Raw genomic sequence first — 20088 nt, forward strand, 5'->3', positions numbered from 1 at the left:
TCACTTAAACTCTCTGTGCTTCAGGTTGCTCACCTGTAAAATGAAGGTGTTAGAACTGAACTGTAAGGTAGGTCCCTTCCAGGTCTAAATCCTTGATCCTATGTTCTTAATGATCTCTCAAAAGAGATTAGTGTAACAATCCACATAGAAAAACCAAGTAGAAGAAGAATATGTATTGCTCAAATTATAACATTCAGTTGAATAGACAATCTATTAAGTTAGTTTATGAGAATACATATTTTGGATAGTTACTGAAGATAGTGAGCTAGACTCAGAATCAAACAGAAGAATGATAAGGTTAGATCAAATTTGGAAAATGGCATAGCTTTCAAGAATTAAGAGCTACATATTACCAAAATTCTATGAATGTGTTTAATTAAAATCTCAAAGTAATATCTACACCTCTCTATATAATATGTTAACATATTGGATTATATAGCACAAAGAAGATATTCAAATAAATTTTGGCAGGTGGTGGGTTAAATGAACCCATCTTCTAGGGTTGAAGCCACCCATGTGAGTCGTTGAAGATTCAGGGACAAATGAAATCTAGTGATGCCATGGGTTACGCTGTACACCTTTGAAGGGAAAAGAATGCATAGAGCAGAAAATGGATTTGAAAATTATACTTGTCTCAATAGCAGAGTGTTCTCTGTATATTTTAATTAGGTTTAAAAGCTTTTCTGGTGGGCTTATTGTAGTAAATTAGCAAGGAGAATACTTAATAATATGTGTGTTTTCCTATTTACATGCAAGTATATTCGGAATGGGTTGCATATTATTAGTTAAATAATACATGAGAGCATAGGGTTGAAACAGTTCTAGAGAAATCATTTGGTCTCTCACTTACTTCCTCACACGACTATATCTAAACCATCCACACTAAAGGATCAATGCTATTCTAAAGAAAGAAATTCCAAGGCTTTTGTTCACAGGAATGGCTTTCAAGGAGGGACCCAGATATATGGATTTGAAGTTTAGAGCAAGTCATTTCATTTTCTTGTGCATCTCTCATTTTCTCAATCAGTATAATGAGGGAATTGGAGTAAATGATGTATAAGATTCCTTTGACCTCTCTGGATCATGAAAACATTTTTTTGGCATCTCATAACCCTTGCTTTTGGGGAATATTATAATTAATTGAGATGAGATAGTTTTTCATGATGTAGCCTCTAAAATGGTATATTAAAAGGTTTCTACACATAAATAAAATGCAATAAATATATTTATGAAACATAGGTCTGTCTCCTTTCTAGAAAGATATGATGAGTTGCCAGAAAGCATTTATTACTTTGATACCTTCTTTCATGTGTTCAGATATTAAGATTTAAATACCATTTCTTAATAACACTTATGAACACATTTTTACTTGTGAAGCAAGTAAAATCTTGCTGTTAAAAAAAGTACACAAGTACACCCTCTAAGCTATGTGTTTTGAATGAGAATGAGCTATGATGAAATTTTCAAATAAACTGGTATTAAAAAAAATCCTTGACATAAATAAGAAATCCAATGAAATCTATTAGAAAGCCCTTCTGGGTTTTCTGAACTGTATATAATCCTGGATTGTTAATGTCTTCTACCCCAGATCAATTTGATTTATTTTGTATGTATGTATAAATGTACATATATACACATATGTATGCATATGTGTATATATGTACCTATACACATATACATACTTGCATATATAAAATGTATTTACTTGTTTGTGAACCTTTGTATCCTTTCCTCTTCCTACCTCAGCCCCTGTAGAATGCTAACTTGCCAGTTAGGACTATCTCATTTTGGGATCTGTATCCCCAGAGCCTAGAACACTATCTGGCACATAGAGAAGCTTGATAAATGCTTGTTGATTGACTGATTCAAAGCTATAAAATCATGGATCATATGGATATAGAGAAAGGTACTAACCTTGGAGATAGGAAGACTGGGGTTCAGGTCCTCTCCCTGACAAATTCTAGTTATTGGAACCTAGGCAAATACCCAAGAAATGGATTTGACTATTGACTGCTCTAGGGAAGTCTTTAAGATTATAAATTACAGAGGAGGTATCCATTTGTGAGGATGAGAGGATGGGGATATGGGGGTGTTTCTCAAAAATTTCCAAACAGGAGTTCCCCATACTAAAGCAATCACAAATCAAGACCAAAACCAAAGTGGATACACTAAACAAAGACTTGTACAGCAATCAACCAAGTTAAGCTAGTTTTCTAGCTCCCTTTCCCCTTCCCACAAGATCTGAAGAAGACTATAGTAGGACAAAAAGAGGCAGTGTGTTATGGTAGAAAGAACCCTGCAATAGAAGTTGGAGTGACACAGTTTTGGGTCCTAGTTTTGTAACTAATTACCTGAGTGAACTCACACAAGTCATTGCACTTCTCTAGGCTTCAGGTTCCTCTTCTGTAAAATGAGGGAATTAGACTAAATGACCTCTAAGATCCCTTGCAAACATTTCTGTTTGACCACATGACATTTTAGAGATGGGAGGGAACTTAAAGGTCATCTGATCTGATTATCTTAATTGGACAAATGAGGAAACTGGGTCCCAGAGTAACTTGCAGGGCTGAGACTTGAACTCTTCCAAATCGAGTCTTACGAAGTCTAGTTTCCTTGGGGCTAGACCATCAACTGAAACCCTGTATAGAATCAATTCCAATCACTCTTTTTAGGGTGTAGCTGCTCTGTAAGTGGTTAAAATAATTATCAGTTCATTAAAAATATGATTGCTTAAATGGCTATTTTCTAACAAAGTCATTGCAACATTTTGTTGTATTGCTACAGCCTGGGTTTCTTCACTTCCCTATCACCTATTTTGACCATCAGAGTGAAAGGTGGAAGTAGGATAAACACACTAGAAATAGGAAGGAGGATGACTGGTATGTGAAAACATAATGTTCAACACATTTGACTATGGGCTAATGTCCAATATCTCAAGAGATGTTTGATGTTCAATATTAAGTTTGACCAAAAAAGTTATATGAATACACAGAAATCCAAATTCTGCTATCTTGGTAAGTCACTCCATGTATTCTGTCCTCAGTTTCTTCATCTGTAATTCTAGTCACTTGATGATTTCTGAGGTACCTTCTCTCATTAACTTCCATGCACCTATGAAAAGCCACAACAGTAAATAAAATCTTGGTTTCCAAGGGCAGTGGTTAGAGCACGATGGCTACAAATCAAATTGAGAAAGGCCTATAAATGAAAATACTATATATCATTGCATTCCCATCTGTTGGGCACTACGATAATTAATAACTGATTACTCTTTTGAGCGTGTGTGTGCGCGTGTGTGTGCGTGTGTATGTGTGTGACCCAACGGAGAAGACAATACATCAGGTACTAATCTCATTTGGGGAGGAAGAACCTAGAGGTATCTAAACGACAGCCCAGAGTATCTAAATGACAACAAACATCTGAACAGGATGTAACAAACTAAGAAAAGAAGAGAGGCAGTTTCTGGATGATTTTAACAGAGGGAATGTCTGATCAGGCAGAAGAGGGAGGAAGGAGTAAGTTGATTCCTTTTCCTGGTATGTATGTTAGGGAAGACAGACAAGAAGCACAGGACCATAGAACTGGAGTTGAAAGTGACCTCTGCGTCAACTCAGTTGCATCCCTTCATTTTGACACAATTCTAGGCAGCGTCAGAGGTGGTGATTTGAATTCTGGTACTCCGTAGCCAGAGTGAGTACTCTTGCTCCCATGTCATGATCAAATGAGATCATATTGTAAAGCTCTTAACACAATGCCTGGCACAGAGTAGGTAATTAATGAATAACTGCTGTTCCTTCCCTCTCCTTCATGTTGCTTTGGTCAAGGTGTCAAAGAAGATGAATTTCCTTCAGGAGAAAATTAGGTTTCCGTGAATACTAGCAAGGAAGGAACACGACAGGAAGAGTTCTAGGATCCTAGATTTAGAATTGGAAGTGACTTTAGGTGTCATGTAGTCCAACCCCTTAATGTTACAGATGAGGAAACCAATTTTTTTTTGGAAGTCAAATTTTATTTAAGTTTTCTCAGCTATGTGATCCTTGTCAATATGGAGGGAGTTAAAGCCTCATCAAAAATAAAGTCATAAAAGAATAACTTCTTTTTTAATTTTCTAAAAAATCAGATCATCTAGTTGACTGCTTTCTTTTACATTTTTCTATGAAATTTACTGTAAACAGTTGTTTCCCATCTTGTGATGAAGACACAGCATGGAATGTAAGCAGACTTCTTTGCAGAACTGGAGTGAGAAGTCAGAATTTCATCACGTGTGGTTGGTAGTTAAAGCTGTAGGAGCAGAGACCTCTTACTTCAAGAATAATGGGTAGTTATTTGTGAGTTAACTCTCAAATGGATTCCATACTCAGGAATCTTTGAAAAACTATACCAAATAATATTATTAATGCACATATGTAAAATGCTGGTCACTTATGTTGGACATTGCCCAAATCCATTCATTGTCACAGTGTCTAACCTAAAAGAATAAGAGGGAGAGATAGTAGTGAAGCATTTGAAATAGTTTTTTAAAAGGGGACAAAAGATGGGTCATGTATTTGGTTAGTGATGCTACTAGGAAAAAAAATGTTAATTATGTAAAAAAAGTTATTTTGTACCTTTTTATTTGAGTTGTCTTATGCAAAATATCTCTGTAGAGAAGTATGCATTATGGTGGGCAAGTAAATATTTTATGAAATTTTACTCCATTTGGTTATAGTTTGCTTTATTTGAGGGGGATGTTGGGGTGGAGTCAGGGGGTCATGTACAGGATAATTGAAAACAATAGGAAAGCATTTCAGTTCCAAGTTTTCTGTTGAATTGTTGAGTTTTAATAATAGTTTGGAATTGTTAATGAATATTTAAAATAAATCTGACCAGTGTTTCCTTGTGTGCATAGTGTGTGGACCTAACTCCAGGTACTTTGAGCCAGAGTTCACTTTCTTATTGTTTAATCTTTTTATAAATGTCTAAGGAGATAGTTATGTGGTACACATGTACAACTGACATTCCATTCTATGTACAGTTATGAAAATGTAATCCTGGAAACTAGCCTGACCTTCCTTGGTAATAAGTAATTCTAGCTTGAACTGAAAGTTATATAGGAGGAAATAAGTCATTACAAGGGATCATTGCCAGAATGAGTTAGATTGGGTGCACGTTTGTCAAACTATTCTTTAAAGATATTTTATTCTCTGTTGCTATTGCTTAAGACTCTTTACTTCCCTTGTAAAGTGAACAAAAATCTTAGAAGACTGCATATTAATAAAAATCAGTTTAGTCTGAAAAAAATATTGCAGATGAGGAAACCAAAGCAAACTGATAAAGTAATTTTCCTAAGGTTCATCGAACTAGTAAATGACACCTGTTTGAATTGAACTCGGGTCCTCTGGCTACAAATCTTGTGATATGAAGCAAAATAAGGAGTCCAAAGAATGCAGTGTAAATGGAGGTCGGAAGAGGACAGGAGCCAGGAAGGGCTAGTTATGCTTTCTTTGAGGACAAGGGGAAGAGATAGAGTAGTAGGGGTGTGGCCAGAAGTTGTCGGGGAGAGGGTAAGAGATTCTGCCTCATTGTTGAGAGTCATAAATGGTCCAGGTTCCTGGCCAGGCAGAGATGACCAGGTGAGCCGTATCACGCTGATGTAAAGGCAACCAGGGAAGGATTATGCCTGCCAGGAGATCCTAGGGCTTGCAACCTACTAGGCAAGTAGGGCAACCAGTGCCAGGGCGGACCCCTATGGGAGGAATGGCCCCCCCAAGGATGTTGGCATATGGGGGGGGGGGCCTCTCCATGCTAGTTCTGTCTTTGCTTCTATTATATCACCAAGTCAGCTGAGGATCATAGGATTTAGAGGTGGAAACACCTTAGGGATCACATAACCCTTTCCATAACTGATGGGTCACAGGAGTCCCAGTTTGAATGGAGGTCCTCTGATACAAATCCACGACTTTTCCCTACACTTCATATCCAAAGCAAAGGCAGATATTCAAGATCATCTTTCCGGGTTAAGAGAACGAGGTCTTGGATAAACGCTTCTGCTGCACCATTAGTATAAAAATATGACCCTTGCCAGGTAAGAAATCCTATGAGAACGTGCACTGACACCTCGGCCTCCCAGAAAGAACGTGGTGGAAAGAATCCTCCACTGCTCAGGTAATCTGCATCTCCTCCTCCCCTCCCCCCTCCCCCCGCCCCGCACCTCCCGGCCCCAACTTCACAGGGAAATCTTCATTGAAAACAGCTTTTTTAGGGTAATGGAACTGAAACCCTGACGCGCATTACACATTCCCAAGGGGTCCTGGACGGAAGAGGGCAGCTGCTTCTCCAAAACTAGAATTTGCTCACCCCAAAGTCTCAGTTCTAGCTCCCCACTCCTTTTCCACTCAGCGTCCATTTCCACTCCCCACCAGCAGCTTCCTCCTAAGTAGGAGGGATAAGTGTCAAAGGCTCTGCGTGTGTGTATGTGTGTGGCGCACAGGGGGCGGAGTTTCCTTTCAACACCCAATCAGGGCTGAGATCTGGCCGGTGGCGCTGGTGACGTTATCCTCTGCCCCCTCCCCTACCCCGCCTACCTTCACACACACGCGCTGTGGCGCGCGCTTAAGAGAAAAGAGGCGAGCGGGTCGTGGGGGAGAGCAGAATGAGCATGCGCAACAGCCTCAGAAAGGCGGGGTCGGCGGCGCTAGGAATCCGTACGCGCGGGCGCGCAGGTGCGCGCACGGGGGGGGGGGTGTCGCCGGCCCTGGGTGGAGGGGGCGGTTCCTCGAGTGTCAAGGGCCGGCGGGCGGGCAGGCGGGTGGCAGGTGCCGCCGCCGCCGCCGCGGCCGCAGCGTCCACCTCCTTGTCCTACTCCTTTTCCTCCTCCTCCTCCTCCGCCTCTTCTAGCTCCAACGGCGATGAGCGGGATCCTGGCGACCACAGCACCTGCTTGCTGCCTGTCACCCGGAGCTTCCCCGTCCGAGTCCGGCCTCCTCTCCATCCCGCTGGGCCCCGCGGCGCGGCGCTGCCCCTGAAGAGGAGCGGCGGCCTCCCGGTCCTCCAGGGCCTGCGTTCGGGGGCCCCTTCCCTCCCCCGGCCCGCCCGCCGGCCTCAATGTCTCCCCGGCGGGGAGGGGGCTGCCTTGGAGACGCGCTGAGCAGCCCCTCCCGGCGGCCCCTCCGCAGCAGCAGCAGCAGCAGCAGCAGCCCCGGCAGCAGCGGCAGCGGCCCCCGCGGCGCCCCGCCCCCGCCCCCGCCCCCGGCGGCGGTGGCGGCCTGGAGGAGCCGACCCCCGGCCGCCGACCCCCGAGCCTCGCAGCCCCCGCCGCCCCTGAGCCGCGGAGAGAGCGGCGGGCGCCCCCCGGGGAAGATGAAGGCGGAGGGGGCAGATAACTCCATGATCAACCTGTCGGTGCAGCAGGTCCTGAGCCTCTGGGCCCACGGGACAGTACTGAGGAACCTAACGGGTAAAGTCAGCGTCCCTTCCCGGGGGAGCCCGGCCGGGCCGGTCCGGAGGGTGGGGACCGAGCAGTCCTGGCCAGCCTCTCCCTCCCCCCGCCCCTTTCCCTTAGAACGAGGGGTCTTCACCCTGGATGGCCTTTTGAAAATTTAGAGACATTTTTTTTCATCATTGCATTCCTTTGTGTTTTATTTTGTGCATGTAAAAACATTCAGAGAGAGGTCTGTAGGCTTCAACAGACTGTCCTAGTGGTCCATGAAACAAAAAAGATGGCTAAGAACTTCTTAGGTCTGTAGAAAGCAGTACCTCACCCCCCACCCCTTCCCTGAGCTCTAGCTTTTTTCCCTCTCCCGAGCTGGGGGGCAGGTTTCCCATCTTGGAGAATAGGAACAATAATAATAACGATAGTCACATTAATATAGCGCTCCGAGGTTTGCAGAGCGCTTTATTTTTATCATCTTATCTGCACCTCCTGCAGTCCTGCCCAGTGCGTGCTGTCATTATTCTCCTTTTAGGAATGAGTAAGCTGGTAAACAGACGTTAAATGAGGGTCACAAAACTAGTAATTAACTATCTAAGGAAGGATTTGAACTCGGGGCCTTCAGAGTCTAGCACTGTCTCCATTTTGAGTGAAATGTATTACTGGTCTTCATAGCGGAGAATCTTAATTATCTACCCAGTACCATTTACTCAGCCCCAGTTCATTTCCTTAAATTGTGTAAAGAGAAGTTTGTAGTCCAGCTCTTTGGGGTGTCTTAAGGGTTGTTTAGTCTCTGTAGTACTCTTAATAGTTTTAGTTATATGTGGAAATTATTAGTAGTGACCCAAGCTCAAAATAAGCAGCTTTTTCTTTCCAGACATCTCTTCTAAGTGTTTAGACTTAGAAAAAGTCATGGGAGGGGAGGGGAGGGAGGGGGGAGATGTAGAGTAAGAAATTAGATATTTTTCAAATCTTCTCAAGAAATATAATGAACTTAAATGATCATAGCAATTTGTCAGGTTGCTTCAACAATTTACCTTGCTCATGATGGAGATGACTGTTTAATTAGACTACAGTGGAAACAGGGCTGAGCCCAGGGGCTAATGAAATGCACATAATCTAGAAATGGAACATACTCTAGAAATGGAACATACTTAACTGTATGTGATTGTGGTACATAATTTTCTTTAGTATCGTATTTTAAGTTCACATCCAGAACAATGAAGTTTGAACCCATCTTATTTTAAAGTACAATAACTTAAACTAGTTACTTTTGCATTTCAATCTGGAAGTCGTGGTGGAAGATCTTGCCCTCTCCTCCCTTTGAAGTGTAGTATTACCACATCATTTTTGCTTTCTGCATCCACAGTTTTTAGAAATTAGTTTGATAACAAAATAATGAAAATAAAGATATAATATACATATATGGGTAGCTTAGTTTTGTCTTGTGAAGCATTTAATATGGAAGTCATGTTGCTTTTTGTTAATGTGCACATCTTTAAAAGTATATTTTTTCATTATAAAAGGAAGACATAACCATAGCTATGTATTTAGCGCTGTAAGTGACCTTAGAGCTAAAATGATTTTAAGTATAAGAAGTTCAGTTGCTCTTTATGGCTACTCAGTATCAGTAATTCAAAGAATACACTTGAAAATTTAGGATTTAATTCTTGACAGTATCTTAGGCACTTTCTATTTTTGTAGAACAGTAGTATTTCAGAATGTTTGTGTGAAAAGGTAGTACAGAGGGTGTTTTACTGATTCTTGAACACAGAACAAATTAATAATTTAATATTTGATATTATATGGAATGAAATTCCAGAGAGTAGATAGAGGAATTTGAATTGAGTTATAGATAAGCATGGCTTAAAGGAAGTTAGCTGTCTTCAATTCAAAGTGAACAAATTGTTTTGGATTTTAGGTTACAGATTTGGCTTTATAGTTTCACTTGGAATCTATGATGTTAAGGATTGTCTTTGGGCAAATTGGCATTAAGATAATCGCTGGTTTTTATATTCTTAAGCTATATTCAAATAAAAGCTGCATGCTGTTTTATGATTTAACTTTTAGAAAGAGCCACAGCCTAAGGAAAACCATATGAACCAAACCATTATAGATTCTTTTGTTTCTCCGTGGTTTGATATGAATGCCAAATGGAGTGTCTTCATCCACAGTTCAGCTGTGGGTGACTTCATTTTTCTGGAAATTAACTGAGGAACTAAAAGGAAAAGAAAAAATAGGCCTCTGAACAACCAAAGCATATGATCAGTCTTTTTTTCAGTGGCCTTTAACTCAGAACCTGTCTAATCTTTCTTTATGCACAATTTTAACAAACTTTATCATGTAGTTTTCATTAGCATATGAGATGGCCCAGGAGAAGGAATGTTTTAGGCCAACACGCCACCAGCAGTATGAGGTGACATGTTATTTCTTGGTAGGGGACACTTAGATTATAGATTTAGAACTGGATAAGTCCCCTCTTATTTTACACAAAGGAGCTGAAGTCCAAGGCTACATAAAGAAAGGCACAAAGATATGATTCCAGTCAAGATCTTATTATTCCAAATTCAGTATTTTCCCCACAGTGCTTTGCTGCTTCATGATTGCAAAAGGCAGAGGTTAGGGACGTTAACTTGGACACATGGACTTGTAGATTTCAATAGGTTCTGAAAGTATTATTATGCAGTACAATAGTATTTGAAATGACCCTGAGTCATCAAGGAAAGGCAAAATTAGATTTAATATATTTTGTTTAAGAAGGCAAAGTAGTATATGAGACATTTTTAGAAAGATTTTCATCCTCAAAAGTTAGAAAACAAGCTAACTGAAATTGCTTATTCTGTAAGGATTTGTATTGGGATTGAGAGGAAGAATTTACTAAGAGCATATATTTATTATATACATTCATGACCATGAGTCGTTTGCATATCTGAAGTGGTTTAAAATATATTTAGAAAACAGTAAATTATTTATTGCTTTGTCTTAGCACATTTAAAACATTATGAATTCACATTTATGGAGCACTTTCCTTACAACAGTGCTGGTAAGGAGGAAGGCAAGTATTATAACTTTTTTATACAAGAGGAAGCTGAGGGTCAAAGAAGTAAAATGCTTTGAACAAGACAACACAGATAATGATGTTGGACCCTAGATTCAAACTTGGTTCTAGTACATATTCCACTCTATCAGTGGTTTCCCAGTTGTGAGTTTGTATATTCTGGTGAAGCTAGGGAATCCATTCTCTGCAATATCTTTTTTTTTCCTCAGTCATTGGCTATGTATTGGCATAATTACTATTATGCAAAACTGCAAAATTAGATGATTGAAGAGACTGAAAACCACTGGATTCTACCATATTGAGTATAGTTCATGTATCAGATACAAACACAATGACACTGAACTTGTACAATATGGAAACTACTGTATTAAGAAATACTAACATAAATATTTACATAAGCACAGGATGAATGATGAAAAAGTATTAAGTACTTACTGTGTGCTAAGCATTGGAAATGCAAATAGAAAAGCAAGAATAAACACTAGTACTCAATATAAGTCTACTAATAACTCTAGTTGTAAATGAGGGAATTGTAAAAATTGATCCATCATTTTACAGTGCTACTTGAAATTCTCCCCCTTAAAACATCCAGAATTAATCTGGGTAAGTTGTAGCATCGAGGGGTTGTCTATTGTATAATTGTAACCCTGCTTTAATAATTATTTGTTTTAATCCCTAACACAATAAAAATTACATGCAACTTCAGGTCCTAGGACTCTGATGAGCAGTGTCAGCTACCTGGTTCATAGATGACATCAGTTCCTTTGAAAATGGTTCTCGTTGTTTGAAAACAGTAGCTTTCAAATTGAGTTAGGGAAGTTTTTCTGAATAAATCAATTGTAAATCAAGATACTTTGTTCTTAAAGCAAGGCTCTTAATTTGATGTGTCTCAAGTTGCAGTTTAACGGGTCTTAAAATTACGATTTTTGAATAAATATAGTTGAGTAATATTATTTTGGCTGTGACCAACTCTCAAAGGTTATCAGTGGGTTACTATCTGAGCTGTTGGTGGCACTGCCCACACTGATGAAAATATAGTTCTTGGAAGTAAAAAAATATTATCAGTTATGTTTTGGAATGGTCTGTTGATCAAACAATCTGGTTAATATCTGGACACTATATGTTCTTAATATGCAGTCTCATCCATCAATGCAGATTGTAACCCATACCATATATTCTCACTTTGTTATGATTCATGTTAATGTTCTTGAATAAATCCTTGATAATCTGATCAACACACTAGAGAACTTCCTCTTGAGTCTTTTAATATTTTATGAATTCTAGTACATCCCTTGGTTTGTCCACTGTTTCACTTTTACTCTTTGTGACTAATTCAACTTCTTTTTAGGTTATACATGGCTCTGGTGGGTATTTTTAATGTTATTTTGTGTGTACAAATCTTCTTTGGTAACATGCTATCACTGACTTGTAAACTACCTTGAGTCTTTCCATATCAGTAGTACAGGGCAGCTAGGTGGTGCAGTGGATAGAGCACCAGTGCAGGAGTCAGGAGGACCTGAGTTCAAATCTCACCCCAGACACTTGACACTCACTAGCTGTGTGACCTTGGGCAAGTCACTGAACCCCAATTGCCTCATCCTGGGTCATCTCCAGTGATCATGATGAATATCTGGTCACTGGATTCAGATGGCTCTGGAGGAGAAGTGAGGCTGGTGACCTGCACAGCCCTCCCTCACTCAAAAACAAAGTCAAGTGCAAGTCATGTCATTATTTCTCTGATGGCATAGTCTTTTTCAGCAATGAAGGACAAACACACACACATCAGTAGTACAAATAGATAGAGTGCTGGACCTGGCTTAAGAAAGACCTAAATTGTAATCCAACTCCAGATTACTTGTGTGACCCTGGCCAAGTCACTTAACCTATGTCTACCTCAGTTTCCTCATTTGTAAAAGGGTTAATAATAACACCTGCCTCCCAAAGCGATTATGTGAATAAAATAAAATGGTATTTGTAAAACTCTTTTAATGCTGTCTAAATACTATTTATTATTTCCATTGACCTTTGGATCCCTTGTAATTTGTATTCTTCTGAGATTGTAGTATTTTATCATTAAGTCTACCAAATATACACACACATAAAATATACATACATACACACATATATGTATATATACACATATACACACTATATGTAATAGTTTGTGTATATGTGTATGTGTGTGTGTGTGTGTATATTTAGTTATATAGTTTATCAGTCAGCTAAAACTGAATGTCAATTCCAGTTGATTTTTTTCTTAATCCCACCAGCATGACAACAGAATGACAAAGTTAGCACCCAAAAACATCTGGAATAGATTGCTTTCCACCTCATATTCAGTTCTCTTCTAAGTTCAATGTACTTCAAAAATACATTGTAAAGGGATTTTATTTAAGAAATTTTTTTTCAATAAGAAAAAAATATTTTTTCTCCTTTCCATCTATCCACCTATCAAAAAAAAAGAAAGCAAAACTCTTGTAACAAATATGCATAGTCAGGCAGAACTAATTCGTGATTTGACTGTGTCTAAAAAACTTTTTAGTCTGCACCCAGAATCCATCACTTCTCAGCCAGGAGGAGGTAAGTAGCATGTTTCATCATAAGTCCTCAGGAATGATGGTTGGTAATTGCTCACAGTTGGTTAAGTGACTTTTCACAATAAGTTTATGATCAGCCAACTAAGTCTAAGGACCAAATCTAGGGAAGCTAGTTTTTGTATAACCCTTGAAATAGGAATAATTTTTACTTTTTTGAATACAATAAAACTTTATTTTTAAATGTAAAAAAACATTTTTTAGCTTTTAAGGCCTTACAGAAAGCAAGCTGGGGCCATAATTTGCCAGCTCCTAGTGTAAATCATTAGACTTTCCATGTCATTGCATTTCATAATCTTCGTTTTTCACCCATATGGTTTTTCCAGTATTCAGAATGGCCATTCTTTTTTGTGTGGGCATGGTGTTAATTAAGGAGATCAAGTTACGTGCCAGGGCTTGATGCAATTAGCACACTGTCCTTTGCAGTCAGAAACATCTAGAGAATCCTATGATGTCAATCTATATGATACGCTTCTATGCTGGTTTTTTCATGTTAATGGCAAACACACTTCAGCATACCTTCCTGTTTGTATGATTCACTTCATTTTAATAATCAGAAGATTGTTGAACAGTTATTTCTATGGTTGCATTCTATGGACCCAACAGTTAGGAAAGATAGCAATAGTATACTGTAATATACTTCAGAAAAGCATGGTTTCATGAGTTTGGGCAGTCTGTTGAACAACTCAGAAGGCAACCCATGTATAACCTAGGGGATAGTCTTTGCAACTAAAATATATAGTGTTACTGAACTATATTTATTTGAAAAATCATAATTTTAAGACCAGTTAAGTTGTAACTTAAGGAACATCAAACTAAGGACCTGGCTTTAAACTTAAGATACCTTGTTTTAAAATAGAGGCTTTCAAATTTTTGATCCATTCAGACTCCCTACCTGAATCCAGTTTGAAAACTGTTGCTTTCAAGTAACAATGGGAACCATCTTAACGGTGCCTGGGAGACCTAGAGTCTTTACATAGTTTGATTTTTTAAAATCAAAAGATTTTAAGCACAGGGGAATCTTGCATTTTTTATATTTTTTTCAGTTGTGTAACTTAATGTGCTCTATTTTAAAGAATAATATGTGATAGTTATTTTCTTCTCTCATGTTCATTAAGGATACAGTAAATATGTACATATATCATTCCATAATGAGTTTATAGAGATGTAAGAGGATATGGATCACTAGTCCTTAGTGTAATTGAAAGAACTAGCAGATTGTTGAGACACTATCAGGGATCCTTAAAAGACAGTAGCTAGTCAGTAAGCGTTTATTAGGAACCTACTATGTACCAGGCCCTGTATTAAACACTGATGATAGGAAATGAAGCAAAAGACAGTCCTTACCATCAAGAAGCTCACAGTGTGATGAAGATCTCACCTGAGTAAAGTAAGTAAAAAGTAGAGAATAGGAAAGGTGCAGAACTAGAACTAGACAAAATGATTTTTTAAAAAGAGGCTCAGGTACTTGCTCCTGGTTGCTGTTAAAATTCTAGGATATATTATTAAAGAAATGGTCTGTTAACATCTAGAAAGAGAAATGCATTGCAAAATGACTCAGATTAACATTTTCTTTTCTTTTTTAAATTTTTGACAGAGCTATTAGATTTGTAGACCAGGGGAATATCATCATAAACATAGTTTACTTAGATTTGAACAAAGAATTTGGCAGTCTTTTTTTGTGGACAAAATGGAAAGATATGGTCTAGATGATGGTACAGATAGGTGGATTGAGGACATGATGAAGGACAGGATCCAAAGAGTAATTATTAATAGACCTAATATCACCCTGGTGGAAGGTCTCTAGTAGTGTTGTACAGGGGAATTGTTGTTGTTGTTCATATTGTTCAACACAGTGATTTGATTGAAGGAATGGATGGCATGCTTATCAAATTTGCAAGTGTTGTAAAGCAGGTAGATTTATCAGTAATACTTTGAATGACAAAGTTAGCATCCAGAAACCTCTGGACAAGCTAGAATGATGGACTGAAACTGCCAAGATTAAAGTCACAAACTTAAGTTCAAAAGAACCTGCTTCCTGATTACCAGATGGGGGAATCATTGTTATGTAGCATGTAGCACTTTCTCTCAAAAATAATGACCTCTTAGCACATTGAGAAAGGGCTGTTGTCCAGAATATTAGAGGTCCACTATACTCTGCTCTGGTCAGACCGCATCTGAAGTAACCATTCATTAATAAGCTGAAGATCATTTAAAGAAAAGTGTGACTAGGTGAGGGAGGTATGTTTTCAGTTCATTTTGTAGGAGAATTAGTTGAAAGAAGTGGGGATGATAAGTCTTAAAAGGCTGTCATGTGGAAGAGGGAAAACTTGTTCTTCTTGGCTCCAGAGAGCAAAACTGTGTAGGAGCAATGGGTAGAAGTTGCATATAGGCAGATTTTGGCTGAGGTAGGGGAAAGCTTTATAACTATTGGAGCTGTCCAACAGTGGAATGAGCTGCATTGGTCTTTTTTCAGTTTTATTGGAATTATTTTCATTAGGTTTTTAGATTTGAAGTCTCATCATAATGCTTTTTTAGTTATATAATCTGTCACCTGAAACTGAACCTCAGTTCCAGTTGATTTTTTAAAAAATCTCAATAGCATAGAAAAAGTTTTTGTATGTGTTTCCTGAAAATCTAAGGACATTATTACCTAGCATATCCTGTGTTATGACTTTATTTCTTCAGTGGTGAAACTTTAATACATATTCTGGTATTTATCTTAGGTTTTGATTGTTTAATTATTGGATGTGAAAAATAGTAATTTCAGTGTTTATTATGGAATAAAACCTTACTTTAATAAACCTGACCTGTTATAAAAGCAAAAGGAAAAGAAATATTTCTCATTTAAATACTTCCTATACAGATAGTCTCCAATGATAAATCAGGTTCTAAAAGTTTTTTTGCTGAATCATTCATTTGAATTTGGAATTTTTTTTTTTACAAAAGTTATATGACAGAAGCTTTTTTTAAAAAAAGTAACATACCTGGAAAGTATGATACTCTACTAATAGTACTACAGAACTAATTACTATATGTATCAGTGTTTTGCTTGAGAAAATTCATTTAATCTTAAAATTTGCCATTCTAGAAACATGTCTACCCTCCTGAAATTATATCAGGGACTTGCTGATTCTTAGCCTATAGGATCAAGTATTACACCAGCTTCTAGTTATTGGATGACATTCAAGGACAGCATAGGGTCAAGAGTAGAATGAGGAATGGGGACAGGAACTGTAGGGAATCACTGGATAAATAAACAATGTGGTGAAGTGAAAAAGAACAATGTTCTTGCAGTCAGGAGAGCTTGAGTTCTAGTCTTAAAACTGAGGAGCTCTGCAACCTTGTGTGCCTCAGCCTTTTTATCTGTAAAATGAAGATAATTGTCAACCTCACAAGATTGCAAGAAAAAAGTGCTTGTAAATTTTGAAAAGCTATATAAATGAGTCTTTTCCCTTTTCTTTTTAAAAATTTGTTTATTTATACACATGTATCTATAGATCTTTTTTTCTATATCTGTAAAACCATACTATGTATACTTCTGTATATCAGTTCTTTTTCTGGAGGTTGATAGCATCTTCCTTTGTAGTTGATTTGTATATTAATAATACTCAAAATAAATTAGTCATTTACAGTTATTCTTTGAAGAGTATTGCTGTTACTGTATACAACATTCTCTTGGTTCTACACATTATTTCATGTCTTTTCATGCTTTTCTAAAATTAACCTCCTCATTACTTAGAGTTTTCCCTTTTTAAAAAAGATAATTGTGTGTTTGTTTGTGTGTGTGTGTGTGTGTGTGTGTGTGTGTGTGCAGCCTGTTAATAGCACCTCCTCCCCTGTTTTATTAATTGAGTTACAATTCACCTTTTTAGGTTTAGAAACTGGTTACTTGGTTTTCTTTTTGTAAAAAAAAATAAAATTAGCCAGTAGCTTAACTATTTTATTGATTTAAAAAAACTTGCTCCTACTTTTCATTATTATTATTATTGTTTGCTTTCAGTTATGTTTCTTACCTTTGATTTTCAAAATTTCTATTTTTGTGTTAATTTGAGGTATTTAATTTGTTGGTTTTCTGATTTTTGTAGTTTCATGCCTATGTATTGATCTGCTCTTTTGCCCTTTTATTGATAAAAATGTATGGTATTTATTGGTATGCTGTCTCATTGTTACCAATACCTTTAATGAAATTATTGATTATTTCTATGATTTGTTCTTTGGCTAACTCATTCTTTAAAGTTATTTAGTCTCCAATTAATTTTTAATTTTTTCTTCAAAGGCCCTTTACTGAAAACAGTTTAATATATTTTGTTCAGTAAAAAGATTCATGAAATATTTCTGCTTTTCTGCATTTTTGTGAGGTTTTTCATGCCTGTATAAATACAGTCATTTTTTGTAAAGATATGATATACAGTTGGGAAATAGGTATATTTCTTTTAATTTAATATTCTTCAGAGATCTATCAGATCTAATTTTTCTGAAATTCTGTTTGGATCCTTCATTTCTTTTTTGTTTATCTTTTGGATGGATTTATGTAGGAGTCATAATAGTAAATTGAGGGCCTTTGCTATTATAGTTTTATAATTTCTCTCTGTAATTAACTTTTCCTTTAATAATATATCAATAATTAAAATTTATATAAATAATGTATAATTTATACATAATAATTTAATAATGCTGTACCATTTGGTGTATCTGTTTAGCATTGCTTTTCATTATCTACCAGCCCTTCCAGTCCTACCAAATCCATATGGGGTCTCAACCCACAGTTTAAGAAGTGCTGAAGGGATCATGAGTGGAAAAAATTCAAGAAGCCCTGGTCTAAGGTTATGATTCCTTTTAACAAAGTGTAGTTTTCCTACTTATCTCTTTTAATTGTTGGTTTTTACTGTGCTTTTCTGAGATCATGATTGTTACCCCTGCCTTTTCTGATTCAGCTGAAGTATAATAGATTTCGTACTATACCCCTATTTCAGCACTGTTTATCTTTCTGTTTCAAGAGTGTCTCTTGTAAACAATATATTATTAAATTCTGGTTTTTATCTACTCTGCTATCCTCTTCCTTGTAATGGGTGAGTTTATCCCATTCACACTCACAGTTATGATCACTAGTTATGTATTTCTCATCATCTTATTCTCTTATACTTTCCTGGCCCCCTTCTTTAAGAGTTTTGTTTTTTCCTTCTTACTAATCCTTCCCATCATCTGCCTTCCCCTCTCAGTCTACTCTGCCTCTTCCCTTTTGCTTAACTGTGTTCCTACTTTCTTTGATCACTTCAAATGAGGTTCAAGTATTACCCTCTCCCTCCATCCTTCTTATGTGGACTTGTATTGTTGTACTTCACATATGTGAAATAATTTTCTCCTCTCCCTTCCCTTTCCTCTGGGAGTATTCCTCTTCACCACCTTTTCCCATTTTTTTTTTTTTGAGTTCATGAAAATAAAAGTTACTCCCAGGCCCTCTATCTAATGAGACTCCCTATATGACCTTTGTTAATGGTAGACTTCTGAGAGGATACATGTGTCATCTCCCCATATAAGCATGCAAACAATTTAGTCCCTTATGATTGCTCAGTCATATTTACATTTTTATGTTTTTCTTGACTGTGTTTGTTACACTTTCTATTTAGCTTTTTTCTTTTCTGTAGGAATGCTCAGAAATCCTTTTCTGAGGAAAGGGAAGTTTATTTTGTTGAAGGTTCAATTTACTATCACCAGATTATACTAATTTTTCCTGGGTAAGTTATTTCTGGTTGTTAAGCCTTTATACTTTGCCTTCTGGAATGTTGTATTCCACATTCTCTGTTCCTTTATGGTAGGTGCTAAATTATGTGTGATTCTTACTGTGTCTCTTCAGTAATTGAATGCTTTCTGGATGCGTGAAATATTTTTCTTTGACCTGGATTTTGGCTATAGTGTTAATAAGGAATTTTCATTTGGAGGTTTCTTTCAGTAGGAGATCAGTGGATTCTACTTCCATTTTGCCCTCTGGTTAGGTCTGGGAAGTTTTCTTTTATGGGTTCTTGAAATATGAAGTTTAAGACTTTTTTTCGTTGTAGTTTTCAGAAAATCCAGTGGTTCTTAAATTATTTCCCTTTGATCTGTTTTCTTGGTCAATTATTTTTGCTACGAGATACCTCACATTTTCTTTTCTTTTCTTTTATCAGTCTCTTGATTTTGTTTTAATATTTCTTGATGTCATGTGGAGTCATTGACCTCTCTTTGGTCTATTCTAATAATTCAGGGTACTATTTTCTTGGGTAAGGTTTTATACCTCTTGTTATAAGCTGTTATTTCTCCTTTCATATCTTTCTTTCCCAGGTCTCATATCTTGTCCCATATTTCCTCTACTTCTTTTGTTTAATAATTTTAAGTTCTTTTCAAAAATTTCAAAGAATTTTGGTTGGACTTTTGGCATTTTTCTTTGGGACTTTGTCATCATTTTGTTTTATACTAATTTTGTTCTTGATTTGTTTCTTGTTCTTCCCTGTCACCATAAAAATTTTATGAGGATTTTTTTTTGTTTGTTTGTTCATTATTCTAGCCCAGTACTTTTAAAACTTTTTTCTACTCATAACTCCTTCAGCAGTTCTTGACTTTGGATCTTTATTTTTTTATTATTATTTATTTCTTGTCGATTTTCTACAGTCACTTCTATAAGTCTTAGATTTTCTCCCCCTCCCTACATCCTCTCTCCACTCTTCCTCCCCAAGATGGTATGCAATCTTATACGGGTTCTACACATACATTCTTATTAAACACATTTTCACATTGGTCATGTTGCACAGAAGAATTAAAATGAATGGGAGAAACTATGAGAAAAGACAAAACAAAACATAGCACAAGAGAAAACATTCTGTATCATTCTGCGATCCAATTCCATAGTTCTTTCTCTGGATATGGAAGGCATTTTGCCTCAAGAGTCCATGGGGATTGTTTTAGGTCCTTGCATTATGGATCTTTATAACAGCTCTTGAGTAGGGCAAATAGTAGAAGTAATCCAGGACTGAAGTTCGGCAAAAGATGAG

The 20088-nt window shown here is 37.3% G+C and overlaps 1 protein-coding gene across 1 annotated transcript in view; it reads left to right on the forward strand.

Annotated features, from left to right (window-relative positions):
- Positions 1 to 6990: 6990 nt before the first annotated feature.
- The window catches only part of TMEM170B (transmembrane protein 170B), a 37587-nt gene continuing 24489 nt past the window's right edge, over positions 6991 to 20088 (forward strand). Inside the window, exon 1 of the mRNA XM_072603824.1 lies at positions 6991 to 7435. Coding sequence (XP_072459925.1) covers positions 7084 to 7435 — 352 coding nt within the window. The 5' untranslated portion in view covers positions 6991 to 7083. The remainder of the gene's footprint in view (positions 7436 to 20088) is intronic.

Source organism: Notamacropus eugenii, chromosome 4 (assembly GCF_028372415.1).
Source record: "Notamacropus eugenii isolate mMacEug1 chromosome 4, mMacEug1.pri_v2, whole genome shotgun sequence".
Classification (NCBI taxonomy): domain Eukaryota; kingdom Metazoa; phylum Chordata; class Mammalia; order Diprotodontia; family Macropodidae; genus Notamacropus; species Notamacropus eugenii.